Source organism: Oryctolagus cuniculus, chromosome 8, assembly GCF_964237555.1.
Source record: "Oryctolagus cuniculus chromosome 8, mOryCun1.1, whole genome shotgun sequence".
Lineage (NCBI taxonomy): Eukaryota > Metazoa > Chordata > Mammalia > Lagomorpha > Leporidae > Oryctolagus > Oryctolagus cuniculus.
Genome location: NC_091439.1, coordinates 139,975,792 through 139,998,482, shown reverse-complemented (window position 1 = coordinate 139,998,482; position 22,691 = coordinate 139,975,792). Strand labels below are relative to the sequence as shown.

At 42.6% G+C, this 22,691-nt stretch overlaps 1 protein-coding gene across 1 annotated transcript; it reads right to left on the bottom strand.

Moving 5' to 3' along the window:
• Positions 1-232: 232 nt before the first annotated feature.
• On the bottom strand, positions 233-11,513 carry LOC138843609 (regulator of G-protein signaling 2-like). Its single transcript, XM_070048284.1, has 5 exons — positions 11,087-11,513; positions 8,882-8,983; positions 8,722-8,783; positions 5,434-5,600; positions 233-5,158 (listed from the first exon to the last, which is right to left on the bottom strand). Exons 1-5 carry the CDS (start codon positions 11,194-11,196, stop codon positions 4,964-4,966), a joined length of 636 nt encoding a protein of 211 aa, XP_069904385.1. The 5' UTR covers positions 11,197-11,513; the 3' UTR covers positions 233-4,963.
• Between the last annotated feature and the right edge of the window lie 11,178 nt (positions 11,514-22,691).

Below are 22,691 nucleotides of genomic sequence, written 5' to 3'. Positions count from 1 at the left end.
TCATCACAAAACTTAAAAGAACAGTAAGGAAGGATGGAGGGAGGGAAGGAGAAAGGGAGAATGAGAAATATCATTATGCTCTTAAGATTGTATATACAAAATACATCAAATCTGTTCCCTTGACATACATAAATTCTAAAAGGTAAATAATGATTTCAAATTTTAAAATATCACATACTGTATTTTGATTAAAAGATTATTTTTATAGACAAAGATTATTTTGGAACTAAGAGAAAGTTGTGACCTAGCTAAAATAACTTTTACATTTATCCTATTCAAAGAGGATTTGTTATTAAAAGGCAGAGTCTGGAGTTTAGTTGTTCAGTCAATACAAATTCATGGAGGGGCTGGTGCTGTGGCTCAGCGGCTTAACACCCTGGACTGAAGCATCGGCATCCCATATGGGTGCCGGTTCTAGTCTTGGCTGCTCCTCTTCTGACCCAGCTCTCTGCTATGGCCTGGGATAGCAGTAGAAGATGGCCCATGTCCTTGGGCCCCTGCACCCATGTGGGAGACCCAGAAGAAGCTCCTGGCTTCGGATTGGTGCAGCTCCGACTTTTGTGGTCCTCTGGGGAGTGAACCAGCGGCTGGAAGACCTCCTGTCTCTACCTCTCTCTGTAACTCTGTCTTTCAAATAAATAATATACCTTTAAAAAAATTCATGAAACATATAGAATGTGCCTTCCCAGGCAGTCAAGTCTTTTTGTCTCATCACTTAGTTTTTTTTTTTTCTCACAAGCATTTGTCAAAATCCAGAACTACCTTGTTTTATTTTGTGACTTATTCATTACCTTTGACCCCAATGGATTGTAAATTCCACAGGGGCAGGAATTTCCTTTCTTCCTCTAGGTGTCACTAGGGCCTTATTTGAGTAGGTACTCAACAAGTATATTTTGAACCTGAGGTTGGGCCGGAGATTAATGAACTGTTGTACCTTAAGATGTTGAGTTGAGTCTTGAAGAATGTGTCAGATGTGGGAAGATTAAGGGAAGAGGGAGCAATCCAGACAGAAGGTCACCACGAGTAAAATCATGGTGTTTTTGTTTATTCTAATCAGGAAGGCAGCAAATGGATAGAAGCCATGATTTTATGTTAGATATTTTTGGTAAAAAAAAAATAAAGTCGTCAGGGTAGGGACATATTCTAATGAACATCCAAATCCAGACATAATTTTGGAGCTGGAAGCATTTTTATCGATCTAGTCAACTCCCTTAGAGATGAAGTAACTTGAGGTCCCAAGGGATGATGGTTACTGGGTTAACCAGAAAGTTAATGCTGTATGATCAGAATCTTATTCACTAACTTAAATCCAGTGCTCTTTCCATGGTACTTTGGAAATATTTGAAGAGAAAACAATATATGGTAAAATAGGTGTTTATTAAAAGAAATCTTGGGCCAGCACAGTGGCATAGCTGGTAAAGCCACTGCCTGCATTGCTGGCATCCCATATGGGTGCCAGTTTGAGTCCCAGTTGTTCCACTTCCCATCCAGCTCTCTGCTATGGCCTGGGAAAGCAGTAGAAGATGGCCTAGGTGCTTGGGCCTCTGCACCCACATGGGAGACCCAGAAGAAGCTTCTGGATCCTGGCTTCGGATAGGCCTAGCTCTGGCTTTTGCGGCCAATTGGGGAGTGAACCAGCTAATGGAAGACCTCTCTCTCCCTGTCTGCCTCTCTTTTTCTCTGTGTAATTCTGACTTTCAAATAAACAAATAAATCTTAAGAAAAAAAAAAAGAAATCTGACTCCATATGTAAGATGAATTGGAAAAAGGAAACTAATATGAGAGAACCCACAAAGACTATGAAGTAACATTGGCATGACACAAATGAAGCCTTGATGATGGTAGTGAATATGTGAAGGAGAAAGAATAGATACCATTGGAGGTTAAACAAGCACAACAAAATCAAGTGCTACTCCTTCAATGGTTCACCCTATGAGAAAATAGCTCTTGCCCCATGGATATTTTTGTTCAGTCCCACCTAGAATATTTAAATGATTTGTTTTCAGTTACATTTTAAAAAATATTTTAGTTATTTGAAAGGCGGAGTTAGAGAGAGGCAAAGTCAGAGAGACAGAGAAAGATAGAGAATTTCTACCCACTGGTTCACTCCCCAAAATGGCCATAATGGCCAGAGCTGGGCTGATCTGAAGCCAGGAGCCAGGAGCTTCTTCCAGGTCTCCTTCCTTTGGAGCAGCGGCCCAAGAACTTTGGCCATCTTCCACTGCTTTCTCAGGCCATAGCAGAGAGCTGGATCAGAAGTGGAGCAGCTGGGTCTCAAACTGGTGCCCATATGGGATGCCGGCACTGAAGGCAGTGGCTTTACTCACTATGCCTCAGCGCCTTCTTCTTCAGTTACATTTTAAGAACACATTTTTGATTGACTTATTTATTTGAAATGCAGAGACACAGAGGAGAAAGAGAGAGAGGGAGGGAGAGAGTGAGATATTCCATCTGCTGATTCATTTCCCCACATGACCACACTGGGTGGGATTGGGCCAGGCCAAAGCCAGGAGCCAGGAGCTTCTTCCAGGTCTCCCATGTGGGTGCAGGGGCCCAAGCACTTGGGCCATCCTCTGCTGCTTTCCCAGGGGCATTGGTAGGAAGCTGGATTGGAAGTGGAGTAGCTGGGAAAGGAACTTGTACTCATATGGGATGCCAGCACTGCAGGTGGTGGCTTAACCAGCTATAACACAGTACTGGCTCCCCACTGTATGTAGTTTCAATTAAGAGTTTGTTGGGGGCCAGCAATGTGGTGTAGCATGTAAAGCTACCACCTGCAGTGCCAGCATCCCTTATTGGCACTGGTTCCAGTCCCAGATATTCCAATTCCAAAATACATCTCTCTACTATGGAGACCTGGAAGAAACTCCAGGCTCCTGGTTTTGGATTGAGCCCAGCTCCATCCTTTGAATGCACTAGCAGATGAAAGATCTCTCTCTCTCTCTGCCCCTGCCTCTCAATAACTCTGCTTTTCAAATAAAAAATCTTTTAAAAAAAGTTTGTGCATCATTCAACCAATCAATTATTTAATTAGATCATCAATGAGCAGTGGGTCCTGAATATCTTCCAAGACTGCAACTTTATTAATTACTTTGAAAATGAAGTAGAGTATGTCAGAATGGTACAGTTATTGATCATTTACTTGAGAAAGAAAACTTATATACCCTTGAGGGTAGTTCATGGAAATGAATCGATCTGAGCCTTGACAAATGAGTAAAATTCAAGTGAACAGAGTATTTTGTTTAAAAAAAAAACTTTTTAAAAAATACACTTGAAAGGCAGAGAAAGAGGGAGGGAAATTGGATCAATAAGAGGACATAGTATATCTTGGGCCCCATAAAAAAAGCCTGTATCAAATATTGCTGATAGGAGTAGCAAGGCAGAAAACAAACCAAGCTATTAGAGAGAAATTGTAGTCTTAGGCACAAGAGTTTACCATGATTTTAGAGCCAAGGAGTCCAAGTTTTCTGAGCATAAATGTAATATGAGAAAAATGATGTTAAAATAAATTTTCAAGAACAGGTCAGAAGCAGGACACAGGTACTGAGGCCTTCTGAGATCCAGGTGAAGAATGACAACACCAGCGAGGAAGCAGGTGGCTGCAGTAGGAGAAGGACAGGGTGCCTGGGACATCCTGAAGGTAGATCTGGTAAAGTCTGTCAAGTTGTGGATGATGACCTTACCCTTGATGATCATATGGAAATCTGTTTCTAAGAAAATAAGGTTTGAGTCTCCATCTTTTCTCTCCATTTCCTCCCCAGTAGACAACCATGTCTTCTACTCTTTTTCAAATCACTGGCCCAGATAAGCCCATCACAGATATTTGCCAAAATACAGTTCCATGGAACATGTCAAAGAAAGCTTAGAACCAAGGGGGAAAAGACAAAAGAGGGAGGCCCATGTTCCCCTTATTTGGCTCTTTCTTCATTGGAGCAATTGAATAACCTAACATTGGTGCTTGTCTCCACACCCTTCACTTCTATTTAGTTGGTTCTTAATACTCATGAAGGGCTTTAAATCAAAGTCCTATTGTTCTTATTAATGACCTTGATCTTTAAAAAATTATACCAAGAGGCTTGACACAGGGTGGTTCTAAGGATGTGCTGTAACTTAGGTTTAGAAAATTGTATCTTCCCTGCTACCCTCATCTGAGAATCAGAGAATCACTCTGGGGGATGCCAGTTCTCCAAGGACAGGCACAGCAACAGATGCTTCTGCTTCCCTAGACAGATGTTTCCCCTTGGGCTTGACATATTTCCAACTATTAAAATCAAATCAACTCATACCTGGACTCCAAGCATTCAATGGCATTATTTATCAAAAAATGTATTAAAATATCCAAAGACCACTTCAAACTTCTGCTGCCTTCAAGACAGTTTTTGGCACTTGTAACAGACACTGTAGCTTTCTACACATGAGCACCCACTCTATTTCACAAACTATCTAGCAATTCAAACAGACCATTTCAGGTTCAACCATGCATAAGAATAGTATGGATGATCTGGAGTCACAAGAACTTCAATACTCTTGCACAGAGCAAACCTGCTAATGTTAGGACTCAAAACTGAAAAATAAAGCCACTATGTGGTAACATGGACGGGCTTAGGGAAAGATGTACAGCCAGCTAGCCAAGGCCACATAATCTCAGACATTGATTTTTCATGTGTTTGGATAAATTGTGTTATCTTCCATTTCATATTCTTGCTTTTCCAGTGAGACCCTCCACATTCAGGCCACATATTCTTTCCATGTGTCTGTAGAGCAGTGGAAGTTATTCTGATACAAGATTCTCCTAGACAGTCAGCAGCTTCCTGATTCACTACCCAACTTGGAATCAGTAGTTCTGAGAGATGTTTCCCAAACAACCAGGCTGAATTCAATGTCATTCTCTTTGGTAGGTGACAGCCTTCTACCTCAGGATGCAGAAAGACATGTCTCTCACTCTGGGGCTCCCTTTTTCAAATCATATAGCATGGTGCTCTGTGGTGATTTGTGGTTTTTTACACAAGTTCTGGTAGAATTCTGATGCCAAGAAATGGGGATAGGAGTTATTCTCCATCAAGCTGTAAACCCTTTTCTGTGCAGATGTAAAACAGCCAGTTGTAGCATTTTGTATATTTTGGACAATAAGGATTTTGGTTTGGAAGTCTATGTTTACCTGAAATAAAACAAAAAAGCAGATTACTCAGTATTCATTCCTAGAGAATCACTCAGTACCCATTGCTCTGCTATTTGAAAATGAAACACAAAAAGAAGCTGTACCATGTGATGAGCTTCACCTGCCAGGTCTTCAGATACAGTTGAAAACCAGAATGCCAGGGGAGATATCCTTTCACCATTCCTCACCACTGGTTTAATCTAATGTCTAATTCTTTTGCTGCCTTTGGTGCCAAGGATGTCCACATTATGCTGAAATGAGTATTTTTATCTTACCTCTTTTGGGGCATCTTTTTCTATGAATTCTATATATATTTCCTTTGCTTTTGAGGACAGCTTCTGGGATGATTTGATTTTTTTGAAGTCTTCACAAGCCAGCCAGAAGTCTATATTTTCTTCACAGAATTGAGATTTTAAAAAGGCCCTAAAAACAGCCACACCATCTATAAAGATAGAAGAGATGGGAGGAGAAAGAACACAGAATATGAAGAACTGAATAACCAAATAATTATCACTTAGCTATTTTCTAGATTTCATTCAAACACATAATCCTCAGAATTTAGCTCTTTTAAAAAATATTTTATTTATTTGAGAGGCAGAGTTACAGACAGTGAGAGGGAGAAACAGAGAGAAAGGTCTTCCTTCTATTGGTTCACTCCCCAAATGGCTGCAACAGCCAGAGCTGCACTGATCCAAAGCCAGGAGCTAGGTGCCTCCTCCTGGTCTCCCATGTGCGTGCAGGGGCCCAAGCACTTGAACCATCTCCACTGCTTTCCCAGGCCACAGCAGAGAGCTGGATAGGAAAAGAAGCAGCTGGGACTAGAACCGGAGCCCATATGGGATGCCGGCTTTGCAGGTGGGTGATTAACCTACTGTGTCATGGTGCCAGCCCTCAGAATTTAGATCTTTAAAGACAAAGATGCTGGATGGGAACAAGATGCTGGGATTCCAAGATGCTGGAATAGGGAACAATTTACTACACTCGGCTAGAGAACTATGCTTATAGTGAGGACTGTGCAGATCATTTGTATGGTTCACATGGTGGCACAGATAAGTACTGAACACAGGGAAAACACCTAGGCATTGCTCTGCTTGGAGGAGAGGGGGTGGGGGTATGATCACAACAATAGAGGTACAAAGAGCTATCAAGAGCTGTATGCCAACTAACTTGGAAAACTAGAAAAAAAGAATAGATCCCTATGGGTCAGCACCATGGCTCACTTGGTGAATCCTCAGCCTGCAGTGCCAGCATCCCATATGGGCACCGGGTTCTAGTCCCAGTTGCTCCTCTTCCAGTCCAGCTCTCTGCTGTTGCCCGGGAGGGCAATGGAGGATGGCCCAAGTGCTTGGCCCCTGCAGCTGCACGGGAGACCAGGAAGAAGCATCTGGCTCCTGGCTTCAGATTGGCGCAGCGGCAGCCATAGCAGCCATTTGGGGAGTGAACCAATGGAAGGAAGACCTTTCTCTCAGTCTCTCTCTCATTATCTGTAACTCTACCTGTCAAATAAATAAAAAAAATAGATCCCTAGACACAAGCCACCTACCTAAATTGAGCCATGAAAACATAAAAAACTTAACAGACCAATAACCAAGATGGAAACTGAATCAGTAATAAAGAGCCTCCCAATAAAAAATAAAACCTAGGATCAGATGGCTTTATTGCTGAATTCTACCAGATATTTAAAGAACTAATTCCAATTCTTCTTGGGTTATTCAAAGCAATTGAAAGGGAGGTAACCCTCCCAAACTCCTGAAGCCTGTGTCACCTTAATTCCTATACAAGAAAAAGAAACAGGGAAATTGTTCTGTAGTTCTTTCTCTGATGAACACAGATGCAAAAATCCTCAACAAAATACTGGCCAATCGAATCCAACAACACACCAAAAAGATCATTCATCCAGAACAAGTGATATTTATCCTTGGTATGCAGGGGTGGTTCAACATTCACAAATCAATGTGTGATACATTACAATAACAAACTGAAGAAAAACCATATGACTATCTCAATACATGCAGAGAAAGCATTTGATAGTATATAACATCCTTTCATGATGAAAACCTTAAGAAAATTGGGCATGGGAGGAACATTCCTAACACAATCAAGGCAATTTATAACAAACCCATGGCCAGCATACTATTTTTTTTTGACAGGCAGAGTGGACAGTGAGAGAGAGACAGACAGAGAGAAAGGTCTTCCTTTGCCGTTGGTTCACCCTCCAATGGCCGCTGCACTGTGGCCGGCGCACCGCACTGATCCTAAGGCAGGAGCCAGGTACTTCTCCTGGTCTCCCATGGGGTGCAGGGCCCAAGCACTTGGGCCATCCTCCACTGCACTCCCTGGCCACAGCAGAGAGCTGGTCTGGAAGAGGGGCAACTGGGACAGAATCTGGTGCCCTGACCGGGACTAGAACCTGGTGTGCCAGTGCCTCAAGGTGGAGGATTAGCCTATTGAGCCACGGTGCCACCCGCCAGCATACTATTGAATGGGGAAAAGTTGGAAGCATTTCCACTGAGATCCAGAACCAGACAAGGATGCCCACTCACCATTGATATTCAATACAGTACTGGAAGGTTTAGCCAGAGCCATTAAACAAGAAGAAATCAAAGGGATACAAATTGGAAAGGAGGAAGTCAAACTATCCCTATTTGTAGGTGACCCCACTGAGACACTACTGGAACTCATAGAGTTTGGAAAAATGACTAAAGAAATTATGGTGTATATATATACACTATGGCATACTAGTCACCTGTAAAAAAATGAATTCTTGTCTTTTGCAACAAAATGGATACAACTGGAAACCATTACACTTAGTGAAATAAGCCAGTCCCCAAATACACAGATACTATATGTTTTCCCTGATCTAAGTTAACTTATAGAGTACCTGAAATGTAATGTATTAGAGTGCAATGAACATTTTGAGATTCAATGATTGTTTAAAGCCCATCTCTTCCATTGAGGAACAGTGGGTTTTTTTTCTTCATACCATTTGCTGAACTCTTACTTAGTGTAGGATTAACTGTATGATCATTAAGTAAACTGAAAGTAGCTCATTGTAAAGAGTGGGAAGGGGAGAGGGAGAGGAAGAAGAATTGGAGCATGGGTGGGAGGGAGGGTAGCATGGCAAGTATCACTATGTTCCAAAATCTATACAAATGAAATAAATGAAAGTTATATAACTTACATAAAATCTTTTTAAAGAAAGACAAAGATGCCAGTAGACAAAATACTTAAGTATAAAAACAAATACTTATGTTTGCTGTTGATGCAAAAAAAATGTCTTCAAGGGAACCACAAATTCTCTGGGAACAAGTGTCTTGTAAACAATATATGCAATGGAAAAGTGGACAACTTCAACTAAGAGCACTGCCACTGTGCTGTTTAAGGCTAATTTGTCTTCCCCACTCAGAGTCAATATGCTAAGAAATAAGGGGAGAAAAAGATATTCTAGGCTCCTGTGACTGTTGAGTCCATTCCTCCTCTTGTGAGCCGCTCATTTGCTGTGGAGACACACCTTTCTAGACTCTTGCAATATTTGCAGTAGATCAAATTCAAGGTTAACTCACATTTGCTGGCCAGCAGCTCCTCGAATCCTTCTGACCACAGCAGTGCTTCCTCTGGGGAAGGCCTGCAAGAGAAGTTTTCAGTTAAAAGGGCACATATCAGGTCCCCTTTCCAGCTCAGCAGTGAGCTGTTCAGGTTTGTGAGCACAGGATTCTCACTTACTTGCTGAAAGTTTGCTGTTTGCTTTTCTTGCTGGTTTTGGGCTTCCCAGGAGTGGAAGAATTTTGCAAGAAGGAACTCAATCGTGTCTTCCAATCTTTTAATCTTAAAAAAAGTCACTAAGTGGCCATGCTTGAAAACACAACTACAGCTGAATGTATTTTTATCCAATAAAGCTATCTAGTAGCTACAGGCAAACCAAATGAGACAAAACCAAGTAGCAGCCTTATCAACCTAATATTTAAACCCAGCACTGAAATACTGAATAGTTTTCTCAGACTATAACTGCTAGTGTTAAGAGTAAAGGTAGGAACTACCTTAAAATTCACAAAAATATTATCTCAATATGCTGCATACCCAAAAAGCACATACTGGGGCCCAGTACTATGAGTTAAGCCATCCACCCCATATTGGCAATGGTTCAAGTCCAGGCTGCTCCACATTCAATCCAGTTCCCTGCTAATGCACCCAGGAAAGCAGTGGAGGATGCCCAAGTCCTTGGACCCCTACACCCAGTCAAAGACCCTGAAGAGCTTCTGGCTCCAGCCTTGCCCAGCCCCTGTGGTTGTGGCCATTTAGGGAAGTGAACCAGAGGATGGAAGACTTCTTTTTCTGCCTCTCTAACTGCGACCTTCAAATAAACCTTAAAAAAAAAAATGAAAACCTTATGCTATTTCTGGCCCACAAAGAGCGGCAGTTCACTCCTTCCCCTTCCACCCATGGTCCTGGATGCACCAGAGGCCATGCATAGGGAGTGACACTGGCCCTCCGACCTACAGTGCTCTTTTGAGGAAGATTTGTTCCACAGTCATGACTGCCTGAGAACAGCTTTATCATGAAAAGGTGAGAAAGGACTCAAAACGAGATCTTCAGCCAGCAAATGCTCTTCCCCTGATATGGTCAGGCAGATCGGATTAAATTAATCAGATTCATGAACTGGAAAACCACGCCTCCACCCCTTATGTATCCCACCTGTATTCACCCACCTGCCACTCAGACCATTAACCATGCCCCTTTGGGGACTGAATAAAAAGGGTGGAGCCTGCTGGGCCCACCCTTGTTCTCCCAAGCCTCCAGGCACAGCTTTTGGCTGCCCCTCATCTGTTTGCCTGCACCTTGTGGTTTTGTGGTCATTCCTGCCTGCACGGTTTTTCCTTTCCCCGTGACTCTGACCTGTGATGGCCTGCACGTGGCCCTTGTTCACCTCATGCCTCTTGGTGTGGGCGGCCTTCTGGATGCCACTGGAGCCTGCTGACTTGCCTTGCTGCTGCTCTCCGGCCCACAGGCTCTCCCTTGCAGGCTCTGGCCTACTCCCTGGAAAAGCCTGGTATGCAACTGCCGGTTTAAATTTCTGATTCCTTTCTCTTAATAAAGCCTTCACCTTCCTGTGTATTTCTCTCACACTCTAAATGCTAAGCCACACCACGCTGTCTGATTTACAGAAACTCGATATTTAGAATTGTAAGGTCCTGGGTTTTGGCACCAATGTAAGTTCACCACAAAACACACCAAACACCGGAGTAAGGTAAAGGGTTTATTGGGGAAAACCCGGCAAGCTAGAGGGGAGGGGCAAGGAAGGAAAACAAGTAAGAGGGGGAGAGGAGAGGAGAGAGGGGAGTGAGAGAACGGAGCCGACAGAGCACCGCGTGTTCAGAAACAGGCCCTTTTAAAACTTCGCCAGGGGGCGGGCAGGGAAGGAGGAGCAGAGAATCCCATTAGGATGGGGGTGGGGCTGACACCAGTGGTTGGGCCATGTGGCCGCCTGGCTTGCAGCAATGGCAGTGGGTGCTAGAGCCTAGGATGGTGTCAGGGTGTAGGTCTCGCCAGAGATAAGACTGCGCCACTTTCCCAACAAGAATTCTTATCTAAATAGACAAGAACACTTTAGATATCAATCTTAATAATTTTAAAATAAAGGTAAATGATTTCCCGCCACCCAGCAGAAGCACACGATGTCGGCCAGGGTTCTCAGCTGTGATGAGATGCACGCAGAAGGCCGCTCCATAAGGTCCCAGCGCGCCTCCACCCTCCTCCTACCAAGCCCTCCCGAGTGTCCACACTCACAAAGCCAGCACAGCCCTCGTAGATGTAATTTCCCTGAGTAAATTAGCATCGTGCGCTTGGTTTTTCTGCAGAGGCTCAGGCTACAATGTTTCCCAAAGTGCCCCATATACAGCAAGCCGACCCGACAGAGAGGAGCCTACTCACAAGGACCGTTTCATCTTCTCCTGCTTTTCCACGCTCTTGGTGTCACTGCCTACGCTCTCGTCCATACCTCCACAGTCGGGCTGAATCTCCATAAAAACGACACTTAGCATTCGCTGATCTCAGTACAGAGTAGCGGCCTGCAGGTCGCCACAGCTTTTATAGCCTGCCGGCGTGGGGGCGGGGTCTCTCTGGGCCAGCCCCACCTCCTAAAGCGAGGATTGGCCAGAGGCCTATGGCAGGGGCAGAGCCTGAGCAGGCGCGGGGCACGAAGGCTGCTGACTGGCTGGAAGCCAGGGAGCTGCTGACACGTGAGACTACGGCTTAGAACATGATCTGGCAGGACACCTCCAGCGGCAGGGCGCTGAGGGCGAAGGGTTTTTCCAGGCTGCAGTCCTGTGGAGCAGTCTGGCTCAGGCCCTTCTTTGCCCAGCCTGCCGTATCCCTGCCTGCAAGCTGAGCCGGATTCCAGAAAGAACACACTGTGCCTCTGCTTCCCTCGCTGGTGGGCGGGCGAACCAGGAACTGCAACATCGGGCCCCGGGCAGTCTTCGGGAAGAGAGCAGGAGACAGTGACTTTGTCCGAAGGCGACACCTGAGCTGGGCCTGCTTTTTGGGTCAGCTCTGGAGCCCGGAGTCCTGGTGGGCAGGGAGGGAGAGTGAGGCACAGTGAGCTTGGCACTGGGACACACCAGGGTCCTTGGAGTTCAGCAGTGCAAGCAGTCGGGCTTGCCTCCTCCGTCACTGCTGGTCAGCTTAGAATTTACCAAAACTTTTAACTGGCAAAAGCAATGTGTATAGGGGTGCGGTGGGGGTGAGAGCAGCTTACTTCAATGAGCTGTATTTGTAAATTCTTCAGAAACCACCCCTCCCTGCTCCTGCAGACTTAAATGATTGGTCAGGACAGAGTCCCTCAACTATGAAGTGAGTCAATTTTGGATACTATATGACAGTGTGTATTCCAGTGGTTCTCTCCCAGGCCTGTAAGTGGACATTTAGGTTAACAGCAAGGCATTAGTTACTGTAGACACTCTCCTTGCTTTGCATTAGATCTATCAGAAGAAAATATGAAACCTGTGTTTGAATATTGGATCCAGTCAGCATGTTCTTAGGGTGAGCTGCCAGTACTAAGAACTCCAGGTTTGACTTGGAGAGCAAAATCTGTGTTGTTACTAGGGAGAACAGTTAGGTGTAAAGGAAAACCACTCAGACATCAGGAAGACAAAACAGAGTTCTGTGGGGCTGGCACTGTGGCGTAGAAAAGATTCCATCTGCAGCGTCAGCAGCCCATATGGGCACCGGTTTCAGTCCAGGCTGCTCCACTTCTGATCCGGCTCCCTGCTAAGCTAATGCACCTGGGAAATCAGCCCAAGATGACCTAAGTGCTTTGGCCCCTGCACCCACGTGGGAGACCCAGAGGAAGCTCCTGGCTCCTGGCTTTGGTCCAGACCTGGCTGTTGCGGCCATCTGGGGAGTGAACCAGCGATGGAAGAGCTCTCTGTCTCTCCCACTCTCTAACTCTGCCTTACAAAAAAGGTTTGTGCATTTATTTTCACTTATTTTAAATGCAGAGAGAGTTCTTACATTCATTATTCATTCTCCAAATGTCTGCAGCAACCTGGGCTGGGTCAGGCTGAAGCCAAGAACTCAGTCTAGGGCTTCCCATGTAGGTGGTAGGGACTCAAATACTTGAGCCATCACCTGCTGCCCAGCAGGGTTCTATTAACAGGAAGTAGAATCAGAAGCAGAGCTGAGGCTTGAACTCAAGCATTCTGAATGGGATGTGGAAGGCTTGATCACTATGCCAAACAAGAGCTCCAGTCACATTTTAAACATGTTTGCAAAACTCTAAGACTGTAACTTTTTAAACATGCTCTTCATCTCAAAAAAGTCTTTGCCTGGTATTTCTGTATCCAATTTTACTTCCATATGATTCAGTACTTATTTATTGAATGTATGTATTATATAGACACATGCTTCATCTCATCGATACAAACCTCAATACATTTTTGACTGAGAACCTTGGATATTACAATTTACTCACAGACTGAATTTCACTCATAGGCTGGGAATTCTGACAGAGACCGTAAGAAGAATCTAGATGTGTGTCTACCTGAGACCTAATTAGAGTTGGGGCCTGATCGCTAGAATCTAACAATTGGAACAGTCTCTTCACACCTCTTTCATCTGTAATGAGAAAACCAAGTCCTTTTTGCCAGTTTCACATGTTCAAGTAAGTTCAAGTCCTAGAAGCTAAGATTTTCAGTGTTATGTATGTCTTACACAAAAGGCCTTTTATAAATTCTAAAGTAGCACACTAAAGTTGATTTTGTATTTGCATATGTGTGAAAAAAGCATAATGTGAAAGGCATAGCTATTCAAGAGAGGGAAGTTATGAGAATTAGCTCAGGTTATAAATGTGTAAGCATGGGGCCGGCGCTGTGCGCACTGGGTTAATGCCCTGGCCTGAAGCGCAAGCATCCCATGTGGGCGCTGGTTCAAAACCCGGCTGCTCCACTTACTGTCCAGCTCTCTGCTATGGCCTGGGAAAGCAGTGGAATATGGCCCAAGTGCTTGGGCCCCTGCACCCATGTGGGAGACCTGGAAGAAGCTCCTGGCTCCTGGCTTTGGATCGGCACAGCTCCAGCCATTGCAGCCATCTGGGGAGTGAACCATCAGATGGAAGACCTCTCTCTCTCTCTCTCTCTCTCCTCTCTTTGTGTAACTCTGACTTTCAAACAAATAAATACATCTTTAAAAAAATGTAAGTATCCTTAAATATCAAGATAGTTAATACAGATTTGTAGAGTGTGAAACTCATGATAGATATTTAATAAATGCTGTCTGGTGATAAGCAAATGAAATGAAAGCAACAGATTAGCATTTAAACTCTTCAGAGAGCTCCATGCCAGGGAAATACATTGCTCTCCATATATTAGCAAAAGTCAATCTGCATATATACATGCAAGCAACTGGTTTAAATGAGGGGCACCATAGAGCTTTTTTTTTTAATTTGACAGGTAGAGTTATAGACAGAGAGAAAGGTCTTCTTTCCATTGGTTAACTCCCCAAATGGCCACAATGGCTGGCGCTGTGCCGATCTGAAGCCAGGAGCCAGGTGCTTCTTCCTGGTCTCCCATGCAGGGACCCAAGCACCTGGACCATCCTCCACTGCCCTCCTGGGCCACAACAGAGAGCTGGACTGGAAGAGGAGCAGCTGGGACTAGAACCCGGTGCCCATATGGGATGCTGGTGCCACAGGTGGAGGATTAACCAAGTGAGCCACGGAGCTGGCCAGGTTAATTGCTTTTTTTCATGAACACTTTCATACTGATAGCTGATGCTGAGTGGCAATTTGTTTATTTTAAATTATGTGGTTGATTGAGAAATCTATCCATCAGTTTATATTTTTTGTGTCAATAAGTACTGTTAAGAGTTAAGAGGATAACTGCTACAGCCAGAAACCTATCCTTAAAAATTGTCATGTTTATATCTCTTTAAAGACAAGCTGAGCTATTTAAAGTGAAACCTTTTATTTGATGACTTCCCCTTGGGCTATTTGCTGCCACTGGCTTTTGGCTAAGTGGGATGGCGTCATACTAGTGTGGAGGAGAAAGAAACAAGGCAGTGGGTTGTTAAAGGTGGGCAGTGAAGCCACAGCCTGAGAGAGGTAGATCAACTCACTTTGCATTTTCCACTTTGTGTCTACCTCACCCTCTGCTGTAGAGATATCTGATTGCAAGCATTGGTGGTGGAGGTTCTCAGAGTGGTTCTTGGGAATTTTCATAATTTCTTAAAAGTGTGAATTCCAGAAAAAGGCAAGCAAAAAAATTATAAGCTTCTGATAGTATCAAGGAGAGATTATGGAGAATAAAAAGTTTACCCCACCATACTTCCTCTTCTCTATTAATTACCAGAAGTTAAAAATATTTACATATAATAATGCTCATGATTATACTTCAGAAATTTAGAAAACAACATATATGCCTTAAGAAACACCACAAAGTATAATTTTCTTATGTACTTTGCTTTTTTCAGTCAGTACAATATCTTAGGTCCTAAATGTATGAGTGCGGTAAGCCTCTTGCTTAGCTTATGAAAGTTTAAGTGGTTCATGTTTATTTCTTTTTGAAAAAAATTTGAAGAATTTTATTTATTTGAAAGTCTGAATTATGGGGGTGGGATCGAGATAGAGATTGAGATAGACAGATATCATCTATCTGCAAGTTCACTCCCCAGATGGCTGCAATGGCCAGAGCTGGGCAAGACTACTAAAGCCAGGAACCAGGAGCTTCATTGGGTCTCTCATGTGAGTGGCAGTGTCCCAAACACTTGTGAAGTAGGCATACAGGTTAAAATCGATTTGGTTTGTGAGCTGGAAGACCACGTCTTCACCACGCCCCTACCTGATACCTTCACAACACCCCTGTGTGACCTGATGCCCCTACCTGGCCACACCTGAGTGCCCACTGGCCAATCAGGTTAATTAACCACTCCCCTTTGGAAGTGGGTTAAAAGCCTGGAACAGGGTGTGTCCTCTCTCTTCTTTGCCCTGGCCTCTAGCCAGGAGGGGGCTGGCTGAAGCCCTGCACCCCCAGGGCATGTGGCCTTCAGGCCACCCACCCTAGGCTTCCTGGCCTAGATGCTCTTCTACATGGCTGGTTCCTGGTACTCAGTATGAATCCAGATTTTCCCTTCTCCTTAAACTGAACTAAAGCCTTTACTGTCCTATGCATCTTTCACACTACATAAAAGCTTAAAACATACCATGCTGCCTCATTCATTTATGCCAGTATTTAGAATTCTTCTCTAAATATTAGGCAAGAACCCTCTAGGGCATATTACTATTGGGGATTTATTAATAAGCATATGGTGATATCATCTGGCACCCCAAATTCCGGTAACATATGTGGCACCCCAGACTCAGCCTCTGGGGAACTTTGAGGGGACACATTTTCATATGTAATTTTAGGGGATCATTTCTGATATTAATTTTCCGCTGCTTTTCACAGGCCATTACCAGGGAGCTGGATCAGAAGTGGAGCAGCTGGGATGCAAACTGACACCCTTATGGGATGCCAGCATTATAGCTGGTGGCTTAGCGGCAACATTGGCTACAAGTGGTTAGTTTTAAAAAGGAACAAGAAAGAAATGTGATGAGTAATTGGAAAAATTGAAAACTTTTAGTACCTATTTGTTGGTCATAGGAAAGAAGTGTAATACTTGTCTTTATTACTACTTTTAGTCTTATTTAATTTTTTACTTAATTGAGGAGAGAGAGAGAGAAAGAGAGAGAGAGAGAGATAATGAGAATGCATTCAATTTGCTGGTTTACTCCCCAAATGCCAACAGCTGGGACTCGGTCAGGCTGAAGCCAGGAGTGGGAGCTCAGTCTAAATGTCCCATGTGGTTGTCAGGAATCCAACTACTTGAGCCATCACTATTGCTTTCCAGGATTGATATTAGCAGGAAACTGGATTCAGGAACCAGAGCTGAGTGTTGAATGCAACTACTCTGATATAGGACTCAGGCATCTTAACTGCAGGCTAAATGCCTACCCCTAATTTAACTTTTTGTTGGAGAAATCTTCATTAATAGAATAAGCCTATGACCCCACAAGACCCTGTACCTATTCATAATAGGATCTAAGGTATAAAAGTCATGATTGATTAATTTCTTAGAATGTAATTTGTATACCTAGTAGCTAAGAGAGAAAATTAGCTTTTTCTGTCAGGCATGAATCAGAGTTTACAACTAACAATTGAAGTTAATGATTTTACCAATCCTTATGTTAGAATTGAAGTCAATGATCTTACCAATCCTTGTGTTAGAATTTCCACTTCATGTACTTCATGGTTATACCTGACATTTATCTGTAGTATGGCATATGTTATACTTCAAACCAATAGGGCTTCCTTAAATTTAATAGCTACATCTTTAATAAGACATCTAGGGGTGGGAGTTTGGCACAGTGTTTAAGATGTTGCTTGGGATTCCTTCATTCCATATTGGAGTGCCTTGGTTCAAGTCCTGACTCTGCTTCTGATTCCAGATTTTTGTTAATGTGTACCCTGAAGGCAGCAGGTGATGGCTCAAGTACATGAGTTCCTGCCACCCATGTGGTGTGGGAAGGTGGGCAAACTGATGGGTGAGGGGATAAAGTTATAATGAGTGACTAGCAGAAATTCCACCTCATTTGCACCCATCTAACTCCCTGCCTGGTTTCCCCATTGTGTTTGGATTAGTAGAATGAAATTTAGAAAAAAAATTTTGAAAAACAAAATTTGACCAAATTTATCCAAGCCATGTTGAGGGGAACCCTCATTCAACAAGCATTTATTTATTTATTTTAAGATATATTTATTTATTTGAAATAAAAAGCTACAGAGTGGAAGAAAGAGAGGAAGAGAGAGGGAGGGAGGGGGAGAATCTTCCATCAATTAGTTCACTCCCCAGATGGCTGGGAAAGGAAGGAGAGAATTGAGGCTGTAACTCCAAAGGAGTTGTGATCAAGGAAACATCTTTTTTCTCTTCCCTCTCTCCTACTTCCACCCATCCTACTTCCCTCCCTCCCTTCCTTCCTTTCTGTATGAATACTTAATTGAGAGGGAAGTTTTCACAGTAGTAGTTGGGAATGTGATCCAAAACCCAAGTAAGAAGACTACAGGAGCAAGAATACATCATCTGTTGAAAGAGGAGGAAGAAAGGTAGAGTTTATACATGGAAAAAGTGTTTTGGGTGGTAGGAACATGAGAGGGTTCCCATCTCATTCTTTATACTTGCTCAATGAAATATGAGCCAGGTCATCAGCAGACAGTAAGGGAAAGTCAGGGGTATTACAAATTGAGGAGGAAAAAGGTATAAAAAAGTAACATGGATAGTGGGAAAACCAATAGCCTGGGGAAGTACAGTGTAACACCAGTGTTGAGTGCCCACTTGTGATCTGAGATTACAAATAAAAAGGGATTGTTAGTTTGGTTATGTTCAGCCATATTCAAATGCTCCTGAAATAGGTGTGGAGTGTGCAGAATGCTTTAACAGTGTCAGGGTTTTACTGAGTACTGCACGGGGAGGCAGGTGTCAAAGAGCAGTGACCTATTCAGAGCTTGGATAGTGGGGATGGCTGAACACAGCAGAGCAGGAGTATGCTAGCATTGACTTCAAATTTTTTTAAATGTAATTCCGAACATGTGTTATTATATGAGGGTAATTCAAGTATTTGTGGAAAATGGAATTAAAGCATAAAGTTATTGAGGTGCCTGCCACCCCTTTGGGAGATCCACACTGATTTCACAGCTCCTGAATTGCATAGTGCACATTCATTAAAATTCTGGGGCTTGTGTTATTGTGTGCTGGGTTAAGCCACAGCTTTCAATGCAGGCATCCTTTATCACAGTGCCAATTTGAGTCCTGGATACTTTGCTTTCAGTACAACTCCCTACTAATGTTCTTGTGAAGGTAGCAGTTGGCCCAACTGGTTGTGATCCTGCCACCCATGTGGGAGACCTGAATGGAGTTCCACATTCCTGGATTTTGCCTGGAGAGTGCTGGCCATTATGGCCATTTGGGTAGCCAGCTAGTATGTGGAAGCACTGTCTCTCTTGGCCTTTTAAAAATTTTTTTAAAATGTTAACCTTAACCCATGAGGGCATTAGTATAATTGTGTCCTTAAAGTCATGTTAATGATATGGCATTTATCATACAGAAAAAAAGCCAAATAAAATTTATAAATGTCATTATCAAGTGCAATTTTTAAAACAATTTTCATTAAGCGTATCTGTGTAGGAAGTGTTTTATGGTTTCCCATTTTTCTTTCTGTAGTTGGATAATCTGAAATCCCTCATTACCATTCATATTCCTCATAAGTGCCTAGCTTTCTAGATACTCATATCTTCCTTTGCTTTATAATTTCAGTAGTTTGTAAGAACATAGCTAAGTGTTGAATGTTATGGAATGATTTTCTTAAATACATTTACACTGCATAAACATATACATTTGAATATATTCTGCACTTAAAGTGTACTTTAAGAATAAATTTTCAAAATTTGTTCTATTGCTTCAGCTTTCTGTGCTGTCACCATTGCTGGAATATCTTGTCTAACTGTACATCCTTTGTTTCCTCTCAAGACTGTTTTCTTTCTTTTTTTTTTATCTTTTATTTAATGAATATAAATTTCCAAAGTACGACTCATGTGTTACAATGGCTTCCCCCCCCATACCGTCCCTCCCACCCACAACCCTCCCCTTTCCCACTCCCTCTCCCCTTCCATTCACATCAAGATTCATTTACGATTATCTTAATATACAGAAGATCAGCTTAGTATACCTTAAGTAAGTATTTCAACAGTTTGCTCCCACACAGAAACATAAAGTGAAAAATAATAGATGATTTTTTTTAAATGATGATGAAATCAGATCAGACCTATTGTCATGTTTAATCCCAGTGAGAATCAAGTTGGGAATTGATAATTTCTTTCTTTCTTTTTTTTTTTTTTTTTTTACAGAAAATCAGTTTAGTGTACATTAAGTAAAGATTTCAGTCGTTTGCACCCCCATAGAAACACAAAGTGAAATATACTGTTTGAGTACTCGTTATAGCATTAAGCCTCAGTGTACAGCACGTTAAGGACAGAGATCCTACATGAGGAGTAAGTGCACAGTGACTCCTGTTGTTGACTTTACCAATTGACACTCCTGTTTATGGCATCAGTAATCTCCCTATGCACCAGTTATGAGTTTCCAAGGCTATGGAAGCCCCTTGAGTTCTCCGACTCTTATCTTGTTTAGACATGGTCATAGTCAAAGTGGAGGTTCTCTCCTCCCTTCAGAGAAAGGCACCTCCCTCTTTGAAGACCTGTTCTTTCCACTGGGATCTCACTCACAGAGATCTTTTTGCCAGAGTGTCTTGGCTTTCCATGCCTGAACTACTCTCATGGGCTTTTCAGCCAGATCCGAGTGCCTTTAGGGCTGATTCTGAGGCCAGAGCACTATTTAGGACATCTGCCATTCTATGAGTCTGCTGAGTATCTCACTTCCCATGTTGGATCACTCTCCCCTTTACTTATTCTATCGGTTGGTGTTAGCAGATACTAGACTTGTTTATGTGCTCCCTTTGACTCTTAGTCCTTTCATTATGATCAATTGTGAACTGAAATTGATCACTTGGACTAGTGACATGGCATTGGCACATGCCACCTTGATGGGATTGAATTGGAATCCCCTGGTATGTTTCCAACTCTACCATTTGGGGCAAGTCAGCCCGAGCATGCCCCAAATTATACATCTCTTCCCTCTCTTATTCCCACTCTTATGTTTAACAGGGATCACATTTCAGTTAATTTTCAACACTTAAGAATAACTGTGTGATAATTACAGAATTAAACCAGTCATATTAAGTAGAACAGACAAAAAAAATACTATGAGGGATAATGTATTAAGTTGTCCATTAGCAGTCAGGGCTATGCTGATCAAGTCACCATTTCTCATAGTGTCCATTTCACTTCAGGAGGTTTCCTTTTTGGTGTTCAGTCAGTTGTCACCGATCAGGGAGAACATATGGTATTTGTCCCTTTGGGACTGGCTTACTTCACTCAGCATGATGTGTTCCAGATTCCTCCATTTTGTTGCAAATGACTGGATTTCGTTGTTTCTTACTGCGGTATAGTACTCTAAAGAATACATATCCCATAATTTCTTTATCCAGTCTACCGTTGATGGGCATTTAGGTTGGTTCCAGGTCTTGGCTATTGTGAATTGTGCTGCAATAAACATTAGGGTGCAGACCGCTTTTTTGTTTATCAATTTAAACTCCTTTGGGTAAATTCCAAGGAGTGGGATGGCTGGGTCGAACGGTAGGGTTATATTCAGGTTTCTGAGGAATCTCCAGACTGATTTCCATAGTGGCTTGACCAGTTTGCATTCCCACCAACAGTGGGTTAGTGTTCCTTTTTCCCCACATCCTCGCCAGCATCTGTTGTTGGTAGATTTCTGCATGTGAGCCATTCTAACCGGGGTGAGGTGAAACCTCATTGTGGTTTTGATTTGCATTTCCCTGATTGCTAGTGACCTTGAACATTTTTTCATGTGCCTGTTGGCCATTTGGAATTCCTCTTTTGAAAAATGTCTATTGAGGTCCTTGGCCCATCTCTTAAGTGGGTTGTTGGTTTTGTTTTTGTGGAGTTTCTTGATCTCTTTGTAGATTCTGGTTATTAACCCTTTATCTGTTGCATAGTTTGCAAATATTTTCTCCCATTCTGTCGGTTGTCTCTTCACTCTCCTGACTGTTTCTTTTGCAGTACAGAAACTTCTCAATTTGATGCAATCCCAATAGTTGATTTTGGCTTTGACTGTCTGTGCCTCCTGGGTCTTTTCCAGAAATTCTTTGCCTGTGCCAATATCTTGAAGGGTTTCTCCAATGTTCTCTAATAACTTAATGGTGTCAGGACGTAGATTTAGGTCTTTAATCCACGTTGAGTGGATTTTTGTGTAAGGTGTAAGGTAGGGGTCTTGCTTCATGCTTCTGCACGTGGAAATCCAGTTTTCCCAGCACCATTTATTGAATAGACTGTCCTTGCTCCAGGAATTAGTTTTAGATCCTTGATCAAATATAAGTTGGCTGTAGATGTTTGGGTTGATTTCTGCTGTTTCAATTCTGTTCCATTGGTCTATCCATCTGTTTCTGTACCAGTACCATGCTGTTTTGATTACAACTGCCCTGTAGTATGTCCTGAAGTCTGGTATTGTGATGCCTCCGGCTTTGTTTTTGTTGTACAAGGTTGCTTTAGCTATTCGAGGTCTCTTGTGCCTCCATATGAATTTCAGCATCATTTTTTTCTAGATCTGCGAAGAATGTCTTTGGTATCTTGATTGGGATTGCATTGAATCTATAAATTGCTTTTGGGAGAATGGACATTTTGATGATGTTGATTCTTCCAATCCATGAGCATGGAAGATTTTTCCATTTTTTGGTATCCTCTTCTATTTCTTTCTTTAAGGTTTTGTAGTTTTCATCGTAGAGATCTTTAACGTCCTTGGTTAAGTTTATTCCAAGGTATCTGATTGTTTTTGTAGCTATTGTGAATGGGATTGATCTTAGCAGCTCTTTCTCAGTCATGGCATTGCTTGTGTATACAAAGGCTGTTGATTTTTGTGCATTGATTTTATATCCTGCCACTTTGCCAAACTCCTCTATGAGTTCCAATAGTCTCTTAGTAGAGTTCTTTGGATCCTCTAAGTACAGAATCATATCGTCTGCAAAGAGGGATAGTTTGACTTCTTCCTTCTTGATTTGTATTCCTTTGATTTCTTTTTCTTGTCTGATGGCTCTGGCTAAAACTTCCAGAACTATGTTAAATAGCAGTGGTGAGAGTGGGCATTCCTGTCTGGTGCCAGATTTCAGTGGAAATGCTTCCAACTTTTCCCCATTCAATAGGATGCTGGCTGTGGGTTTTTTATAAATTGCTTTGATTATATTGAGGAATGTTCCTTCTATACCCAATTTGCTTAGAGTTTTCATCATGAAAGGGTGTTGAATTTTATCAAATGCTTTCTCTGCATCAATTGAGATAATCATATGGTTTTTCTTCTGCAGTCTGTTAATGTGGTGAAT